The sequence below is a fragment of the Alternaria incomplexa genome (genome assembly GCF_024043165.1).
Source record: "Alternaria incomplexa strain BMP 0042 chromosome Unknown scaffold_10, whole genome shotgun sequence".
Taxonomy (NCBI): Eukaryota; Fungi; Ascomycota; class Dothideomycetes; order Pleosporales; family Pleosporaceae; genus Alternaria; species Alternaria incomplexa.
In genome coordinates this window covers 150,597-169,906 of record NW_026249859.1, presented here as the reverse complement: position 1 = coordinate 169,906, position 19,310 = coordinate 150,597, and the positions used below count along the sequence as shown (strand labels likewise).

General features: G+C 53.6%; 6 protein-coding genes across 6 annotated transcripts; 3 read left to right on the top strand and 3 right to left on the bottom strand.

Annotated features, from left to right (window-relative positions):
- Positions 1 to 1,505: 1,505 nt before the first annotated feature.
- J4E90_006942 (uncharacterized protein) lies at positions 1,506 to 3,603 on the top strand (the record flags this gene model as incomplete). The annotated part of the gene is made up of 4 exons (XM_051436484.1): positions 1,506 to 1,971; positions 2,028 to 2,192; positions 2,248 to 2,348; positions 2,401 to 3,603. The coding sequence occupies 4 exons, from the start codon at positions 1,506 to 1,508 to the stop codon at positions 3,601 to 3,603; spliced, it is 1,935 nt and encodes a 644-aa protein (XP_051289230.1).
- Positions 3,604 to 4,331: 728 nt separating this feature from the next.
- J4E90_006941 (uncharacterized protein) lies at positions 4,332 to 6,099 on the bottom strand (the record flags this gene model as incomplete). The annotated part of the gene is made up of 4 exons (XM_051436483.1): positions 4,332 to 5,022; positions 5,082 to 5,662; positions 5,722 to 5,853; positions 5,920 to 6,099. The coding sequence occupies 4 exons, from the start codon at positions 6,097 to 6,099 to the stop codon at positions 4,332 to 4,334; spliced, it is 1,584 nt and encodes a 527-aa protein (XP_051289229.1).
- A 1,304-nt stretch (positions 6,100 to 7,403) lies between these two features.
- On the top strand, positions 7,404 to 8,455 carry J4E90_006940 (uncharacterized protein; the record flags this gene model as incomplete). The annotated part of the gene is made up of 2 exons (XM_051436482.1): positions 7,404 to 7,584; positions 7,680 to 8,455. 2 exons carry the CDS (start codon positions 7,404 to 7,406, stop codon positions 8,453 to 8,455), a joined length of 957 nt encoding a protein of 318 aa, XP_051289228.1.
- A 901-nt stretch (positions 8,456 to 9,356) lies between these two features.
- On the bottom strand, positions 9,357 to 10,012 carry J4E90_006939 (uncharacterized protein; the record flags this gene model as incomplete). Its single annotated transcript, XM_051436481.1, has 2 exons — positions 9,357 to 9,664; positions 9,721 to 10,012. 2 exons carry the CDS (start codon positions 10,010 to 10,012, stop codon positions 9,357 to 9,359), a joined length of 600 nt encoding a protein of 199 aa, XP_051289227.1.
- Positions 10,013 to 10,268: 256 nt separating this feature from the next.
- On the top strand, positions 10,269 to 11,741 carry J4E90_006938 (uncharacterized protein; the record flags this gene model as incomplete). Its single annotated transcript, XM_051436480.1, has 1 exon — positions 10,269 to 11,741. The coding sequence occupies one exon, from the start codon at positions 10,269 to 10,271 to the stop codon at positions 11,739 to 11,741; it is 1,473 nt and encodes a 490-aa protein (XP_051289226.1).
- Positions 11,742 to 14,934: 3,193 nt separating this feature from the next.
- On the bottom strand, positions 14,935 to 18,323 carry J4E90_006937 (uncharacterized protein; the record flags this gene model as incomplete). The annotated part of the gene is made up of 3 exons (XM_051436479.1): positions 14,935 to 15,065; positions 15,119 to 17,695; positions 17,786 to 18,323. 3 exons carry the CDS (start codon positions 18,321 to 18,323, stop codon positions 14,935 to 14,937), a joined length of 3,246 nt encoding a protein of 1,081 aa, XP_051289225.1.
- Positions 18,324 to 19,310: the final 987 nt, after the last annotated feature.

Sequence of the window (19,310 nt, the reverse complement as noted above, 5' to 3'; positions counted from 1 at the left end):
AGCACTCATGTGTATGCTTTGAAGTCGTTGCATGCATTTAGTGTTTGAACGCCATGAAGAGCAACAGATACACGACAACGAATGCTTGTGTTGTCTTTCGAATCCATAGCCATCTCCAGGCACAAATTTGCATCAAGCTCATGCTAGCCTTCTTCCAGTGAGCACGCTGGTGGCGCTAGAACTTTTTCGTGCCCATCACAAGTAAGAGGATAGACTGAGATACTCAGGTAGCCACAGTCCTCGCTTGTATGCGGAGTTCCCGCTTGTTCTGCGCTGGCGCCCTTGGTGCTTGAAGGCCCTTTTTAAGCCTTGTATACAAGCGACGTGGTGGAAATTCCATCGCATTTATGCAGCCATTGTATAGCTTGTTACCTTTTGGCATTGACGTGAAAAAAAAGCATGCCATACGACCTAATCAAACAAGGAATGCCGTTGCGAGGATGTGATGTTGACGTGAGTTATGTTCGGCATCCATTAGTACCGTGTTGCGCATCTCCAGACTTCACCAGCCTTGCGTCTATCGTCGTCTTGTGGCTTGCTACTGCCGTCCCAAGGTCATGGTACCGAGTGCTTTTCCCGTGATCGTCCTTGGGCGCATGCGGCGGTGACCGGCGTGAGATGAGGCCACCATGGCAAACAGCAGTTAGACTTAACAACGCACATTCTTTTCCGGTGTTTCCATCGATGGCCTAGATGTCGCTTTGTCAGTTAGTGTGCATTTGTCGTGGGGAAGCCTGGGCCCAGCGAGGTTGTAGGTTCGGACCTTTTCTTTTAGTTCAGGCACGAGCCGCCTTGAGGCGCCAGCAAGCCACCAATAAAGGTAGCGATCCTCGCTTACCTCGAAGTGTACACTTTCACCAGGGGAAAGAACTTAGTTTCACCTCCCTTGTGCTGCATCGGGTTGAACAACGAAGAGGTAGTGCCCAAGTGAGGAAGGCTTCGGCAAGACTCTCGCAGCGCACGTGGTGAAATGCCGCCGCTAACATCGCTCACGCCCGAGTCCCCAGACAATCCTCCCGAGATCTCGGATTGATCGAGTGACATCTCGTCTCCCACGAGACTGCTGGACTCCGCATTCATTCTAGTCATCGCAAGCCCAAGTACTCGTCTTACCGGATTGGGGACCTCTTTTCAGCTCTGCACTTCGAGGCCATGTCCAGCTATCGTTGGTTTGCGCTTGGCATCCTCGCCTATGTACACACTCTTACCATCACGCGAGTCTAGTCCCTTGTCCAATCTGCACATTCGAACGGGCTGAGAGAATCTGGGGACGAGGCTCGTCGAACTCAGCTCACCATGATACTTCGAGACCAACGCCACAGATCTATCGCATCGGCAGCTCCGCTGGAGTGTGCTGTGAACCTCCAACATGAATAGCTATAAAGATTGTTTGTACCCAGGTACAGAGGTACTCATCAGCAGCAATCGCCGACATCCTTTCCTCAGCCTTCTACTCCTCCCCTTCTTTCGACATGCGTTCGGTTCACGCTTTCGCGGCTTTGGCCATGACAGGCTGCGCAGCAGCCCTGCCTCAATCAATCCCTCTCGGTGAAGTCGCTGAGATACCCGCCGCGCCAATCACTGAGACTCCGCTTGGTGAGGGTGCTGGTACCAAGGTCGTGCCCTACTCTCCAGATGCTGTGGTTGCCGACACCTTTGCCTCAGTCCTCGCGGATCCTGCCTCTGCCGACAAGTCACTGAAGCGAAGAGGTTGGGACTGCTCAGAACAGCCTCTTGGAAAAGGACCAGTCCCAAGCCCCGACTCTCCGGAAGCTTTCCTAGCTATGGAGGAGATCTCAAAGGCTGCTACTGATGCCTCTACACCGGCTGGCTATGTCAGCAAGTTCAAGAACTTGAAGGGCAGCAACAACGCCGTGGCATATCTTGGGTACAAGACCTTGGATACCTACGACACCCAAGCCTGTGCCGACTCTTGCACTGAGAAGGAAGGATGCTCCGCGTTCAACATCTGTAAGTGTTACCTATCTACTCCCCTGAGTGATAGCTTTTACTCATATTGTCTACAGTCTACGAAAGGGACCCTTCTGTAGTTCCTGCCGATTCATGCTCCAACCCTGCTAGCACTACAGTCATCAAGTGTGTACTGTGGGGAAGCCCTGTTACCGCCGAAACAGCTGTCAACAGCGGACAGTGGCGCGCAGACTTTCACGTAGTCATTGCTGGATCAAACGGTATGTCCATGAATGCTTAACATGGTTGAACCGCAAATTTCCTAACAAATCCCAGGCTATGACAGCGAGCATGTGGTATCTGTAGACGGCTACAGCGGCGAGTCTCTTGGAAACGTTGCCATCAACGCTCCCAACGACTGCAACGGTGACGATACTGTAAGCACTTCATAACCACCTCGTTCACATACAGCCGCTGACTCTTATCCAGTACATGGGCTACAAACTCTTCAACGATGGCCAGCCCTTCGAACCCGCCCGCTGCGCCGCAGCATGCGAAGCCGAAACCAAGTGGAACGTCGAGCACCTCAACAGCCGCATGCTGTGCAAGTTCTTCAACACCTACGTCCTGATGAAGAACGGCGAGCCCCAAGGCCAATACTGCTCTATGTACACCCAGAAATGGGCGAAGAGCGTGGCTGTCAACGATGGCCAGTACCGTGGAGACGACCACTACACCATTGCTTCCAGCTACTCCTACTCCAACACCGCCGATCCTGGAAAGCCTAAGCTTCCTTGCGATGTCGCCGCCGCCAAGTCCGCTATCATTGCTTCGTCGCTACAGCCATTCTGCTCTACGTTCCTTGGATACACGACGCAGGTTTCGACTGTGATCGCCACGGAGTTTACCACTGTTCCTGCTACTACTGTTGTCAACACGATTACGCCCGTCACTACAACTACAACGACAGTCACTCAGGCTCCAAGGAAGCGCGATGTTGCTGGTCCCGACACACCTGCTGGTCTCGCTGAGTTTGCTCCCAGTGCTGTCTCCGCAGCCTGCAGTCTGCAAGCTACCCCCATCACAGCAACCGCTACGACTTCTACTACTACTGTCGCGACGGTCAGCACTGGCACTGCATCAACAACCACCACTCTCCCTGTCCGTACTACCATCGTCACATCGGTGGTTGCAGCAGCGCCGACATGCACTGCCGGCGCCAACCTCATCAAAAACGGTGGCTTCGAACGTGGTCTGACGTCTTGGTCAACGGATGTGTGGGGTAACCGGAATGCGCCGCCAACTTGGGGAACATCTATTGGTGGCTCCAGCGGCGGTTCCAGCGACGGTCACTCTTTTGAGGTCCGAGTTAACAAAGTAGAACCCCGCTTAGGCACCGGCATGATCCTGAGCCAGCCAGTCACCGGTCTGATTGTAGGTGTCACATATACCTTCTCCTACAAATACCTCGTCACAGACTCGCCATCTAGCTACATATTATGCTGGTTGGACTCGGAGAATACGAAGACGAAGACTATGACGAATGACGGGCGTGTCAACTCTTGGCTTACAGGACCCAACGGTAACGCACAGACGTTTGTGGCGACGAAAACATCGGGGGTCTTCCTTTGCTTATTCACTGCCGAAAATCCCCAGGTTTTCCGCATTGATGAGGTATTCCTAGGGTGCTAGAGAGACAGGACAGCTTTGGTACAGTTCTTACTCAACTTCAAAATGTAAATTCGTTGAACAACTCCTTTAAGGCTCTTCTTTGGTGTGGACACTGTGATGAATGTTCATAGTCCATATATGTGAGCCCAGCGCTGAACGAGCTCACTGTGCTAATACCGTTACATACACGACTACTGCAGCTTGAACAAGATAACCTTGAGAAGCGATTTCCCGCTCTGGAGCGAAGCCTGCAGTATCAAACGATCGACAAGCTGCAACAACGGAGACGATCTCTGGTAATGATGACGATGTTCATGATGGGGCAAATGGAGACATGTATTGTGACTCCATGGCGCTAACGATGACAGAGCATTCATAGTCGGTGGTATGAGAAACAAAGGGTGGAATTCAATATGGATCTATCTATGTAGATGCAAGTTGTGAATTGGTCAAACTTTTGCGCAGTATCTGCAGTACCATTCTTGATACAAAGAACGGACGGGGAGGAACATGTAAGATGATAAATGATACAGGGAAGTGAGCGAATATTATAAAGTGTTAAGAGAGGCTGGATCAAATTTGGATCAGGCTTAAAGAGCCCGGAGAAACTCATGGATAGCGGCCGTGATGATTTGTTGGCCGTTTCGTCGTCAATGTATGTCTATGTTCGAATGCCGCGCCTCTGATGTTGGAAAAAGTGTGTCGTACAAGACGCTGTTGCTAGCGAGCGCGTAACGCGTATCACGTGATTACGCATATGCCGATTCAGTCACCGCTTGTTCATGTGTCCATGGTTGAGGTCGCTCCACCATCATACCTGGATATGGCCGGAGAGATCGCTCTGGTGTAGGCAGCATCGGCCCAGTAGGGATCGGTGGGCGAGGAGGTGACTTGGCAAAGAACTGCTCGAGCGTCTCGCCTCTCTCCAGAGCCTGGACCTGGCCTTGTCGGAACTCTTCCAGTACGGCTGACTCAACGGGTTTCGGATCGAAGTACGTGTATGTTCTCGTGCCTTTGACACCCGGAAGACCAGGCGCCTTGTACTCCGCGACGCCGTCCTCGTATTTCTCATACGTGGAGACAAGACGCTTGCCGCCACCTCCGGGAAGGTCGATAACGAACGACGGCATCATGAAGCCGGACAAAGTTCCTCGGAGTTCCTTGTCGAGGTCGATGATCTTGCTGAGAGGTGTTCGGAGATCTTCGATGCCCTGTACCATATCACATTGATAGACGTAGTACGGTTGTATGTTGATGTTTGAGAGCTTCTTGATGAGGTCTGACAGCGGTCCGAAATCGTCGTTGACGCCTTTCAAGAGAACAGACTGGTTGCGCACGATAACACCATGCTTGAAAAGCTTGTTCGCAGCAAGTTCTGTTATCCACGTGATCTCGTTGGCGTGGTTGATGTGGGTATGAAGGCAGACTTGCTTGCCCATGCTGAAAGTTGCGCAGTTGTATTAGCCTCATTACATATAGGTGGTAGATGAATGACTTACTCTCGACCTTTGTTAGATACTTCAATCAAGCTGTCGACCCATGGATCACTATCGTCAAGTATGCGACCAGGAGCTACAGCCAGCCCCTTCGAAGCGAACCGGACCCGTTTGATGTGCGCAATGTTGAGTAGTCTCTCGCCAATCTCTTTGATATGATCGGGCTGCAAAAAGTAGGCGTCACCGCCGGATACAACAATGTCTTCGAGCGACTCATCATTGGCGATATGGTCGAAGATGACTTCCCATCGCTTGCGGCTGGGCTTTTGTGGTTTCTTCGATACGGTATCGGTGTTTCCTCCGACTGCGTAGGACCGCGTACAGAAGCGACAGTAGACGGGACAGATTGATGTGGCCAGGAACAAAGCTCTTCCAGGGTATCGGTGGACTAACCCAGGGACGGGACTGTCTGCTTCTTCGTGCAAGGAGTCCAGCTCCATGTTCTTGTGATCGGGGATGATGCCGCTTCTAAGTGGGAGAAATTGTCGCCGGATAGGATCATCCACGGCGTTTTGCCAATCAACAAGCGAGAGTACGTGTGGTGTTAGGCGGATGGCCATGGGTGCCAGCTTGATAGCAGCGATCTGTATCCGTGTCAGCATCAACATATGTATAGGGTGGTGCGAGCTGATGAGTTACGCACAGCATCCTCGATAAAATCGTTCTTTGTACGAATCTTCCGGAGTTGATCATGCTGCGAGCGCAGTAGTTTGTCGGGCAGAGTTGTATTAAGGAACTGATAGAGCTTGTGCTTGTCGAAGACGGTATTGCGAAGCTAAGAAAGTCAGTCTTGTATCTAATCGTGTATTGTGGGGATCAAAAGAGATTTGTATCGACGTACCTGCCATCTGTAAGATATGAATTCCTCATTGGAGACGTCCTTCCATGGTTGAATATGATCCCAGTAGGGTTTCTGAGCGGACAAGGTCGATTGACTTCTGTGATTCGATAGTAGACGTGCTGCGCAAGTGAAGCCCGACTGGAAAGGCTGTCTCCCAGCCATGATACTTGGAACAAACATGCTTGGATACATGTCGGTAGGTGGATGTCACAAGAAGGAGGGATGTGGGAAGATGGGCTGGGACGAAACCAAAGCTAGAAATAAATTTTCAAGAGTAGGGAACGTGTTTATCGAGCGCGTCACACGCGTTGCACAACCCGGTGGAAGGAGCTGTCGCTCGCCTCGTCGTCTAGGTAGGAGCGATATAGATGCTGTGCTACGACAGGAGCAGGAGCAACCGCTAAAGTGGGTCTTTTGCAATCTGAAAGAATTGGGCAGGCACGCTCGACTACCGCCAAGTTCTGTTCGTTATCGGATGCAGGAGATCTCTAGGATGTGTTTGGGCCTGGAGTTTGCTGAGGGCCATCCTTCATGACCTATTCGGGTGCAGCGCTACAGCGATTTAACGAATTCGGTGACATGTGGGTGAGGAGCAGTAACTGGCCATGGCCCGCATGGTGTGTATAGGGGTTATAGTGACGGAAACGCCCAGTGGAGAAAACATAGCACGGCGCCAGCTCGAGAAGAATGGTGGAATGGCACTGGCAGGGCATTCGTATCACAATATCGCTTGATCCAGATTTCCCATGCGGCGGCCATCAAGGGTCCCAGGATCAATCAGATAACTTTGAGTAATAGCTGGTAGGCAGGCGAGGATGCGTATCGAAAAGGGGCTTACGAAGCACAGTAATCCATCCTGTACTGGCTGGAACTGGGGACCGACATGCAAGAAAACCGCAGGTCTACAAGGATCGCTTCCATATCCCCTCCCATGGGCCCGATCCTCGGGTCAAGCCAGAGGCCCGGAAGCTACAAGCGGCATGCATGCTAGTGGTACAGCAGGCGAATACTGCATTAGCTTTCCTCGTATGTTGAGTGGACATAGAACTTGCATCCGCGGAATCCTTTGGGCTGCCATATTCGTAAAAGAGTCGTAAGCTCAAGCGACTCCACCAGAGGCAGGAGTGCTGGCCAGCCTAATCGGTCAAAGATGACCGGCAAATGGACATCGCACGGCCCGTACCGCGCGTGTGACGGGCGATATTGACCCAGACTGTCGGGATGGCAAACCTCGCAATAGTGTTGCGATCGAGTGAGAGGTTAGCACACGTCAGGAGTGGCAAGGAGACGCTCGGCATGTCGCCGTTCATGTGAAGAGGTGCAGATAGTGCCAGTGCTAGCGGGGAGATTCCGACGTTCCGTCGCGCCTTCCGCTAGTTTCGCGCCAAGCCATGACCTCAGCCCCTCCAAACAATAGTGAGGGCTGCGATCACGATTGATAACTACCGCGACAGCTCAACTCTCTACATCACCCCACCGCTTCCATGGCTGATTCTCCCGCTTCCGCGACTAGCGCGCTGCCCGGCGAGTCGCCCGCCCAGACCAAGGCCAGACTGCGCAGAGAGCGGCTGGCTGCCAAATCCGGCGCCTCACGTCTCCAGCAGATTACTGCTCTCCAGGGCGGCCCACCAAAGCCGCTCAGCGAACTCGAGAAAGACGTGCCAGGTAACGGCTCCTCCCTTTCGAACACATTAGCCTCCACATAGTCCCCCCTAGCTTCGTCCTACAACAGCGTGAATGCACGGCTAATGGCATTCTAGTCAAACCCGCCTCTACCCCGTCCCAGTTTACACCCTCTGGGTCTGGCACGGCTACTCCAGATCCAGATGAAGTGGATATTTCGCAACACCACTACGCGCCGGCATCGCAGCCTCGTCTCCCCTCGCCATTCGCTTTCGAGGGTGGCCAGTCCGGCCCATTCGGCCCAGGCCCAGGCACGGATGCATCGCAGGATCCCATGATGGCCATGCTCCAGCAGATGATGGGCGCAGGCGCTGGCGGTATGCCTGGCATGCCCGGTGCCCCAGGTCAAGCTGGCGCACCACCAGGCGGCATGCCACCCGATCTCGCCAGTATGTTCTCGGCCATGCAGGGCGGTGCCGGTGCCTCTGAGCCGCTGCCAGAGCAATCCTCGGCGTGGATCTGGCGCTTAGTACACTCTGTCTTCTCGTTTGGCCTCGCCGTCTACATTGTCCTGCAAACACCATTTACTGGATCCAAGATGTCACGCGATAATGTGCTGGACGATGACTGGGTCAGCCAATCGACCCCAGCGCAGAACTTTGCGCACTTCTTCTATCTCTTCGCGACTTTCGAGGTGGTCTTGCAGTCCTCGCGCTATTTCATCGAAAAGGGCCAATTACAGGGAAGCGGCATTCTCAGCACGGTCGCTGGTATCCTACCAGCACCGTATTCGGGCTATGTGAGGACTGTGGGCAGGTACAGCGTCATCTACAAAACAGTTGTGAGCGACGCTATGGTGATAGTATTCGTCTTAGGCGCCACGAGCTGGTGGAGAGGTGCCGCTGCTGCATGAAGCGCTGCAATTTCTGGCATAAGTAGAATAATGGTATGACAGGCATCCTTGTACCCGCTTCCTCTTTGATGCAGAGCTCCACTCAGTATTACCTAGGTGTGCTGTAACTCTCAAACAGCCAGTTAATATCTCGGCTCGATACCACAGTCTGGGACAGACAAATGTCGCACCCATCTCAGTGTCCACGTGTGGGCAGGTTTTACGCGCACTATATCTCTGTACTTGCTCACCTCGGGCGACATCGCAACCTCATCGACCACCGCCACTATTGCTTCCGCCTAGTGTATGCACGTCATACCTTGTTACACGCTCCACGAACCACTAATGCATCACACTTCTCCCCATACATGGTAAACAGTCACACTGCGCAAGCTCTATGCACATCATTCCTCTGCGCTGCACGGAAGCTATGATTATTTTGATATCACGAGACCTGTAGATCTTTCCCAGGCGCGCGGAATTCCATCAATCATGCGCACATGGCAGCTAGCATTTGTTGGGCAGCCAGGGCCCGTCCCGCGGCTGGCAGCAGGAGTCCCTGGCCAACACGCGTCGCTCAACAGCAAGACGCACTCGACATTTTCGTTTGTTCTCGCCTCCGGTGAATAGCGCACCCGTACACGCGTTACAGTTAAACCGCCATAGCCGTCCTGCATACGTTTCACCGCCATGTTCGGCGAAAATTCCCGAATCTTGCAAATTGCCTTTGTGCATCATGCAAATTCGTCTCGAATTCCCATCACCGCACGCTCCTGACCGGATGCGAGCTTCACGACCGTTGCTCCAGAGGTCTCGGGTATGCATACGAGTCATGTTCGAGACGTGGCGTCACCTTGCCCTTTCAGTTGATTCCACTGCGTTGGTCGACAGGGTCGCACGCAGCGCCATACCCAAGGCCCCTTTACAGCAACTTGAGGTGCCCAGTAACCTGATCTATGACGCCCTTGGGTGCAGGACCGATACCCAGTACTGTCGCACTTCCACTCGCGATTTGTGTCCGTCCCGCATCGTGGATAATGTGTGCCACCAATCCTAGGCTCAGTGCCTGCGCCTGCAACAACTCTAACTCTTCTTCGCTCTTGACTTGTAATGCCACCTTGGCTTGTCCCATTCGCTCCCAGCGCTTTAGCAACGTCGATTCCGGGGCGTGTCGGAGGAAGTGCTTGTAGCAGGCCAGAGTCGCGTGTCCGCATTGTGCGCCAATCTTGCCTGTTGTATGGTTAAACATTTTGTAGATAATAGACATGTGTCAAGAATTGCAATACCTTTTGTCATGCCGAGATCTGTTCGTACGACCAATACCATCTTGCACTCCTCGTTGTGACCTGGGAACTCTGCAGGCGCACTGTCGTCGTCTTCATCGCTCGACTCGTCTTCTGAATCTTCTGAGTCTTCTGCCTTTTCTTTCTTCTCAGATTTCTTTGGCTGAGAGATTGGGCTGCCACCAAGGAAACCAAGTGACTTTGCTTGCCCGATCATGTAGCCTGTTACACCAGCGAGGATGGCGCATGCGGCTGCTATGTTTGCAGTAGAGGGTTGTTGGGGAGTGTCTGCCATGTGTGCGGTCGGACGTAGGATACAGTATATGAAGAACAGTAATTTTACAAAAGAAGAATCTCGGGAAGTAGTGTTTTATGAGAGAGGATTTGGGCGATTGGCAGAGTCATGAAGTTCCATGGCACTCCCGCCCGCAATTGTAGAGCTAGACGTCAGGCTGAGGGTCCGTGCTGGCAACATCTCGAATTTGCGGACTACCGAGCACGTCGCCCACTCCATCACGACAGCACCACCGCTGTCTCGGCCCTCTCTCACAATGCACGCCCGAGGTCAATTAATCTCTGGGCGCACCGCAGCCCAAGGACTCGCCCTTCGCCCGGCCCAGTCAACCTGCCGAACGTACGCGACGACGGCGCCCACGCCCGCAGTGAAGAACCCACTACAGCGACGACGCGGCGGTGATCTCGGCTCCCATCTTCCCATAAACATCATCCCGAAAGATGCATACATTCCCCCATACCCCTATGGCGCCCATCAGCTGTTCAAGCAGGCCAACAAGGGTCTCTACGGCGATCAGATGATACGCTTCGGCAACAATGTCTCCAAAGACACCGAAACGAAGACACGGCGCAACTGGAAGCCCAATGTGCTCTCTAAAAGTCTATACTCAGTCGCACTGAAGAAGAAGATAAAGCTGCGCATCACCGCCAAGGTTCTCAAGACGATGGATCGTGAGGGTGGGCTGGACGAATACCTGCTCAAGGACAATGTGGCACGCATCAAAGAGCTCGGACCTATGGGATGGGCACTGCGATGGACACTGATGCAGAAGCCGGAGGTCATCGATCGGTTACGGGCAGAAGCTGCGGCTCTTGGCATAGACCAGGCCACAATCGACAAGCAATGGCCTACGCCCCAAATGATGGCCGAGAACAAAGCTGCCCACGGTACGCTCTCCCAAAGCATGCCCGCCGGCGCACTCGAGAGCCTAGAGTTCACGGAGACGGAGGACCAACAGATGTGGTCTGGGGATGAAGTCAAAGACATAACCGACCCAAAGAAAAAAGGCCCAAAGGCGTACAAAGTGCGAGTTGATGTCGGCGTCGAGTACACCAAAGCAGTCAAGGCTGCACAGCGTTACGTATCCCGCGATGCCGTCGACAGCATAGAAGAGGGCCTTAAACTAGCCTTCATCCGAGCCAAAGAGCGCGAAGCAGAGAGACTCAGAAAGAAACAGATAGTGAACGAAGCAGGCATCACACAGCAAGACCTAGACGAGACCAGGTCGAAGTTTAATCTCCCAGACATCAGCGATGAAGCCGCCCGGAGAATCACTTTCAACCAGCGGAGACGCAAAGAGATCGACGAAGCCGGCGGTATCGAAGCCTGGAACAAGATTAAAAGCGCTGCACACGACGCGAAGGTAGCAGAAGCAGGTGGCATCGAAGCCTACAATGCCAACAAGAAAGCCTACAACGCTTCTCTCATCGCGGAAGCGGAGACTGCTTCTACCAACGAAAACATGGATCCCGAACGAAGGGAATACCTCGAAATGGCGCTGCTAAAGGCGGACCTCGCCATCAAGCATAGACTTGCTGGTGGTAAGGAGGATTACGTCGAGTCGATTTTGGAGTTGTACAGCAATGGAGGGCTCCGCGCGACTGGTGGTGGTGGTGGTCTGGGTGAGATTTACCAGGCTGCGGAACGCGAGAGGAGTGCGGGTGGTGATGCTTGGGGCGCGCTGGTTAATGAGAGTAAGAAGGGTGATGAGAATCGTCCACGCTCATGATGAGGGTGTTGATATGTACAAATATTGTTTGTATATTATGAACTTCGCTGGCAGTGTTGACGCTGCGCTTCTACCTCGGTCGCGTCTTTCAGTGCTTTTTCTTCCACACAGATTCGGTTCGATTGCTTACATGCTGCCCGTCGTTTACGCCTCCATGTACTGACATTCCCACCAGTGAGCTTTGCGCAGAGCCGATGCCTTCAGCAGCGATTAAGACTTCCGATATTTGATTACTCGTAAGGCTGAATGTTTAGCGTTGGCTGGGTCATTGGTGCGCTTCGCTCTTGCCGTCCGGGGCTGCAGGAAGGTCGTGCTGGAGCCTGTCATCTCAGCTTCTGCTCCTGCCGCAGTCCATCCCCGAATCACAAATCTCTTCGCCCTATCCACAGACCACGCCGTCTTGATTCCGCTCCCGCCTCATCATTGTGTTTACAACCGGGGATAAAAATGTCCTCTCACGCACCGGCCAGCGTTTCGGGGCTCGTTCATGAACAAGTAACGCGCAGCCTTGCCACACAAGACCTCCCCGTGGCCACTAAAGAGTTTGGGCAGAACCATGAGACTATGCAAGTATTGCTTAGAGATCAAGCTCAAGTAATCAGTGTGTATCCAAACGAGGACACTGTCCACTCGCGTTTTGCGCAAGAAGATAGTGGCCACGTGCCCGCCAGATACGCGAATCATATGGTGTTAGAAATACCCTACTTCCAGTCTGGTCCAAGCACTCGAAAAGACGACATTCGCTCAACACCTCATTTCAATTATATGCGGACTGACGGCTCCACGTCGGAAACCATCGAGGGCGAAGCCTGGATACCAGAGGGGGTAAAATTCTGTGAGGGGTCTCTGATCAGTTGCACAGTTTTCGGTTCCCGTTCTTGCAACCCGGCTGACGTGCTACACTGCCTAATCCGAGACGGCTACGTTTCTGCAAAGTTCGACTCTTCTCTCAATGGCACGAGACTGTCGAGGCACTTCGATATCAGTAATGTACGAAGAATAACTACCCCCACTCCCGCGATCCTTCCCATAAAAACGTCAAGAGTGAGCCAGGCCCAAAATCCTGGAATAACCACCCCTACTCCCACAGTCCTTCCCAGACAAACGCCAAGAGTGAGCCAGGCCCGAAATCCTGCAATACGAGAGATCGGTCAGTCAAGAGTGTCCAATACCAGCTCTATAGGAAGCTTCGTGTCGGCCCGTAGTCAGATGTCCTCCATCGGCCCGAGATCATCACACGGCAATTCGGCTTTCTTCACGGCGCGCGGGTCTGATTCGGCTATGCTGATTGGAACCATTCGCGAGGACGAAACACCCAGCTCCGAACTTTCTGTACAGCTTGCTCAGCTCCATAATGACTATTACAACACGCTTCGTCAACAGGCGATAATCCAGCCTTTCGATAAAGAGCTCAACTGGTCAGAAAAGGGCCAGCACGTTACCTTCGCTCCTAAAGACGAGGTTCCGCTGCGCTATATATCTCATCTGGGATCTTCCAATACCGCAACAGTTGACAAGGTGATTTGTCGCCGAATAGCACTCGCCAGAAAAACGATGAGATGCAACAGGAGGTGGACAGTCGCAGATGCTTCGCGCGAAGTCTATCACTTACAGAACCTCCGTCACTTTCACATCATCCAGCTAGTGGGGACATACCTCCAAGGTCGCAACTTTTCGATCCTGATGTATCCTGTTGCAGATTCTCATCTGGGTACATTTCTCGAAGACACCTTGGATTTACCGCATTATGCCAAGTGGGACATCCACAATCGTCAATGGTTTCTTGCTTCGACTTTAGCTTGTCTCACTTCTGCGATAGCCTTCGTTCACGAGAACACTACCAGACATATGGACATAAAACCTCAGAACATTCTCATAAGAAAGAAGGGCTCGTTCGGTGGATGGCGTGTTTATCTGGCCGACTTTGGTCTCTCGCGTTCCTTCGCTACGCAAGATCACAGTCAAACCGATGGACCAACATCACGCACTCCCCGCTACTGTTCGCCAGAAGTGTACAACGACGAACCGCGGGGTCGACCTGCGGATATCTTCTCTCTTGGATGCGTCTTCCTAGAGATAAGCTGTGTCATTGCCGGAGTGGACACTCAGGACTTTGCTTCCGCGCGACGTGGTGAAGGCAACGATGAATCGTTTCATGCAAACCTGGAGAAAGTAGTTGAGTGGGCTGACTCACGCCTGAGGGTACCGAACGGCGTCTTTCAGGATATAAATATCGATGATGTGGTTGACTTGGTTACTAGCATGGTCAACCGAGAACCCTCCAGCAGGCCTACAGCAGTACAAATCCATGATCGTCTTAAGTTGATTGGCGACTCTGCCTCTGTCTCTGTCTTCAGCAGAGAATGCTGTCACCTACCTCCAGAGCCATACGAAGCACATGTGGTGCCCAAGGTCCAAGAAATATAACCTGTATCGGTGCTTGAGCGGCGCGCCGAATCGACTCACAATGTCCGTTACATCCTCGCTGTTTCCTCTCGTGTGCCAGCTGTCCTATCATAGATCGATGTATCTTTTGGGACTGGATTGTATACCATCAAGTCCATTCAATACCTCATATAGATTGTGTAGACTTTATAAGGCAATAGTTCTACACCTTCTAAACATTGACACCTTACCTTCTAACATCTTACCTTCCGACATCTCGCCTTCCAACATCTTGCCTTTCAACACCTTGTCTTTATAGCCTATCTATCACACCCCAACCACGGTGCGCTGCCTCATCAACCCACGCAGACATACCAGCAGCTTGTCACCATCGACCACAAGACAAGCTCTTCAGCATTCATCTGCCAGAAGACATGACGTACATGCTATAAACCATCTCAACGCATAGAGTCTGTGCCACCGCCACGCCGACCTCATCCTAAGGCCGCTCGCAGAACTTATCTTCACAAACGTAGACCTGGTACGAAAACACTCGCGTGAGATGATCAAAGTAGTCCAATCTCCATGTAGCACAACAAGACACACAGTACTGAAGTCATAACCTAGTAGCGACGAAGTTGTGCTATTAAGCAGTACTACAACGCTGTCCAGAGACACATACCAAAACAGCATACGCCATCAATGCTTCAACATAAACTCCATGCTCAACGCCAGCAACACCAAGCAAACGCACACAAACATCGCCTGGAAACAAATCATCCAGATGATAGTACAGCACAGAACACAACTACATAACCGAGCAGTTCTCCTCTTGCTGCTTCTGATTCGTCCGACTAAGACGTTCACGCTTCATCTGCACTTTACTTCCACCACGCTTGAGCTCCTCAAGACGTTCTTGAGCTTTGGGGAATTTGTATGCTGCGACGATATTAGCAATCCATTCTTTGCAATATGAGACATCTGGAACATACCTGCAGCCCGTCCATACCACCGTTTCGCCTCGTCCAAACTGCGAGGGCAGCCTATACCCACTTCAGTGAAGTAGCCCATGGCGAACAGCGCCTTTGGCAGTGGCGGTTCCGCGCACGCTGCTTTCCGTGCCCAGAGGTAAGCTTCGGTGTCGCTTTGTTCGAGTATGCCCGAGGTACCTGTTAGGTACCAGCCTGAGAGTGCGAGTTCACTCTGGTGTTCCTCCTGGGCAGCGGCTTTGGTGTACCAAGCGATACTGGTACGTGCGTCGATTGGGCAGCCCAGGAGCCCATACTCATAAGCTTGACCAAGACGGAATTGGGAGAATTTGTAGCCGAGATCAGCGGCTTGGTGGAAGAGCTGTAGCGCGTAGGCTTCGTCGCGTATGACGCGTTCGTTGCCGGTTTGCGCTTCGTAGATGAGGGCCAATTCGTGGAGTGCGTGCGGGTTGTCGCGATCGGCTAGACTAGCGGCTCGTTTGAGCATGTTGATAGCTTCACCAAAGTTCTTCTGTTGGCCTAGGAGTCCCTTGAGGAGTATCATGCCCATTTTGTACATGGCAGGGGGGTCGCCCAACGCGGCAGCACGTCGATACCACTGGACGGCTTTGAGAGGATCCTTCTTGGTGCCACCACCTTCTTCATGACCCATCTCGCAGCAGACAGCTGTACGGTATGCACTTGCGGCATGGCCTCCTTTGGCGGCTGATTGATAGAGTGTGAATGCCTCCTTGGTGTCCACTTGCAAGCCAAGCCCTCCTGATCCGTAACAATCGGCGAGATAGAACATGGCATCCGGTGAGCCATTGTTGACTAGCTTTTTGATGATCTTGTGGGCTTCGAGGATGAACTTCTCTCGGTTCTTGTTCTTCGTCCTGGAGTCGGCAGTGCCTCCTTCATCGGCAAGTACGCTCGATGCTTCTACAAGCTTCTTCGATAGTTTCAGGCCCGTAGGAATGTCATTGGGGTTTTGCTTCCACGTGTTGCGTAGTCTGTTTAGCTCGTCGTAAGTGACTGGATGAGGTGCCGCGCCTGTTCCACTGTGACGCTGTGTAGAAGATTGTTGGCTTTCAATACTGGGGCGTCCAGGCTCGCTGTTGTATTGTCTGACAGGCGGCGGTCTTGCGTTCTGGGGCACCTGGGGCTGGTTTGCCTGTGGTTGCTGCCGCGGTGGCTGCTGCATGAGACCTTGTCGTACAGGCATGGGGTGCGCTGGCAAGGCGTCTGGATTCGACGGTGGCTGAGTAGTGCCAGGTCTTCTGCCCATAGGATCGCTTGGGTTTCGTCCCGGTGCAGGTGCAGCTGTTCCTGGTCGTTGAATAGGGTGTCCGGGTGCGGGCGATCCGAAGTTCCTGTTCATGCTTGGAGGCGGCTCAGAGTAAGTAGTCTCATCCGAGTATACCCTTTGGGGGCCTGGAGGGGGCCCTCCATATCGTGGGTCAAAATTGGGCGGCTGTCCACGCATTGGACCTTGGTTGGGTGGTGCACCTTGCATGCCATCACCCGTCATTCCCCTCTGAGGAGGCCCTCGTCCTCGGACACCGTTGGGTAGACCATTCGGGGGCGCAAAGCCAGTGTTTGCCCGTGACGGACCTGGCATCGGGGGAGCATCTGCCGCCATTTCATGCACGCCATTTGCGTACTGCCCGTTGAGGTCTGGCTGTGATCGACTTCGCTGCATCTGGCCCTGAGGATTGCCGGATCCTGGGTTCGTGGGCGCAGGCGGTGGGGCATAGCGGGTATCGTTAGATGGAGTCAAGTGGTTGTCGATTGAATCACCTCTGCGATGCTTGTTGTTGGTCTCTGGGATGGCGTCGAAGTTGGGCATGTCCATCGCAGCGTCGCCCTGCCCATAGTAGTCATCGTAGAAGTCGTCCAGTGCCGGTTCGCCACCCTGAGCCTGTTGCTGCTGAATTGGCGCTTGACGCTGGTCTTGCTGGCGGTATTGCGTTGGTGGCTGCTGTTGCGGCGCCTGGGGCATAGGAGGCCTATGTCCCTGCTGCATTGGTGGCCCGTTTTGCCTCGTCCCACCCGCAGTTGAAGGCCTGGGAGGAATGTGATCTGGCGATGCAGGGCCATAGTAGCCGGAAACAGCACCAGGCTCAGCGAACTCTTGCTGACCGTTATATCCACCCTGATTTCCATTTGGTAGTGTCTGGGGCATTGTCACCGATCGCTGTGTGTTCGGACCGAAAGCTCGCGACATGGGATCAGATGTGCGATGTGGTTGCTGTCCTCGACTGGGATCGGCGTTCATGGGGGGTGGTCGCTGTCCGGGCGGCATGCGATTAGGGGCATTGCGTTGACCCTGGCCTTCGAAATGTCCCGAGTCCTGCCGCGGGTTGGGTATTGACCTCTGCTGTGGTGGGCCGCGGTTTTGTGGTGGCATAGGCTGTCCTCGCCCAGATGGGCCTGTAGGCTTCGGCTGTCCTCCACCGTCCTTGATGGTCATCTGTGCCATGCCCTTTTCGAGGGGCTTCGAGCCAGCTTGCGGTGGCTTTTGCGAAGGAAAGGTCGGGAACGGGTTGTCGTAGGCAAGAGTCTTGGGTGATGTTGGGTTGAAGAGGGAGCGGTCCAGGCCTGTCAGTGGTGATTAGTGGACTGTATTATGATGAAGTTCGGCAATGCTAATTCTTGTCGTTATGAGTGAATCGGGATGTCGCGACATACCTGGTGGCCTCTGGACACCTCGTCCATTTTGTGTGTTGATGGGTGGCGCATTCCCCTGACCTGTCGGTCGGCTTCGGGGATCCTGTTGTTGTGGTGGTGGTCGTTGTCGCGGCGGCTCATTGTAGGCCTGTTGCTGAGGACGCTGACTCTGAGGAGGCGGTCTCCGTCCTGGGTTTTGCGGGGGCGACTGCTGGTAGTGCTGGTCGCTGTATGCCTCCTCCTGATAGTACTGGTCTTGCGGCGGCTGTCTGCGCCGCTGATCCGGCTGGGCTGACCTCGAGTGCCCATTCACGTCCTGATAGCCGCCGTGCTGCTGCGCGTTGTCCCATCCTCCTTGCTGGTCATAGTGTCCGTTATTCCATTGCTCGTGGCCGCCCTGGTCATAGCCGTAATCGTAGTCGTAGTATTGTTGCTGGTCATATTGATTTTCGTAATTCTGGTATTGCTGCTGCTGCCTCTGTTGCGGCCTGCCTTGCTCGTAGTACTGCGGCTGCTGTTGCGGCTGCGCGTAGTGATCGTAGTGTTGTTGGTGCGCCATGCTTGCGGCGTTATCGGAGAAGCCTGACCCGAGGCTGTCTATCACGAGGCTAGCGAGCGTTGGTGATGTCCGACCGGCGGGGCTGCAGCTCTTAAGGTATCTCGGGTGCAATCGCGATCGCGAGCCTGGGCTCGTTCGGCCTGTTTGTAGCGGATGCTGGTCGTCGACGTGCGATCGCGATGACGGTGTTGGCAGTTGGCCGTGTTCCGGGCAATGTCGTACCTGACAGGGGTGGCACAAACTCAAAGAGGTGTCATATGCCCACTCAGCACAGGGACGACCTTTCAAAGGCGGGATGACGATGGAGTGAAGGTGGAAAGTCTATAGTCGAACTCTCAATTGTACATGTTCTGGAAATCGACGCCAATTGGGGGCGGCCGCTGCCTCCTCAAACACGGGGTGACCTCCAATTAGTTCGATTACGTTTCAACCCAGGTCTGTCGCCCACACGCCGCTGGTGCAACACAGGAAATGAATAAGCAAAAGTCCCGCTTTGGCGTCCTTCGCCTTGAAACGCGGACAAGGGACCTTGGAGTAGACGAATCGTTGTCGGTGGATTGATTCGCACGCGAGTAGATTAAATGAAGCCTTTGAATTTGCCCTGAGTAACACCGCCAGCTAAAGTGACTGGAGAAATATGGAGACGATCAGTATCAGCCCTGCGCAGTACAGCCCGAATGAGCTGATGTCAAGCAGTCCCTATACGAACCAAGTCGCAGAGCCGCTGGAGATCATACACATCATGCAGTCGAGGAACGGCCTACCAATGAGCGCAGGGTCGACGGTGATCGCTGGGCCTTAGGCTCGGGTAAGCGTTCGCCGCCTGCAAGCAGTTGGGTCCCGACGATGCAGCTCCGGTGGCGTCGGGCGGCGGTGCACGACACACGTGATTGAGAGTGGCGCAGCAGGCTAGCTTTGTTAGACAATCAATCCGGCAGTTGGGTGGATCGTCGACTTCACCACTTTAGCTGCACGAGTCTCCACCCC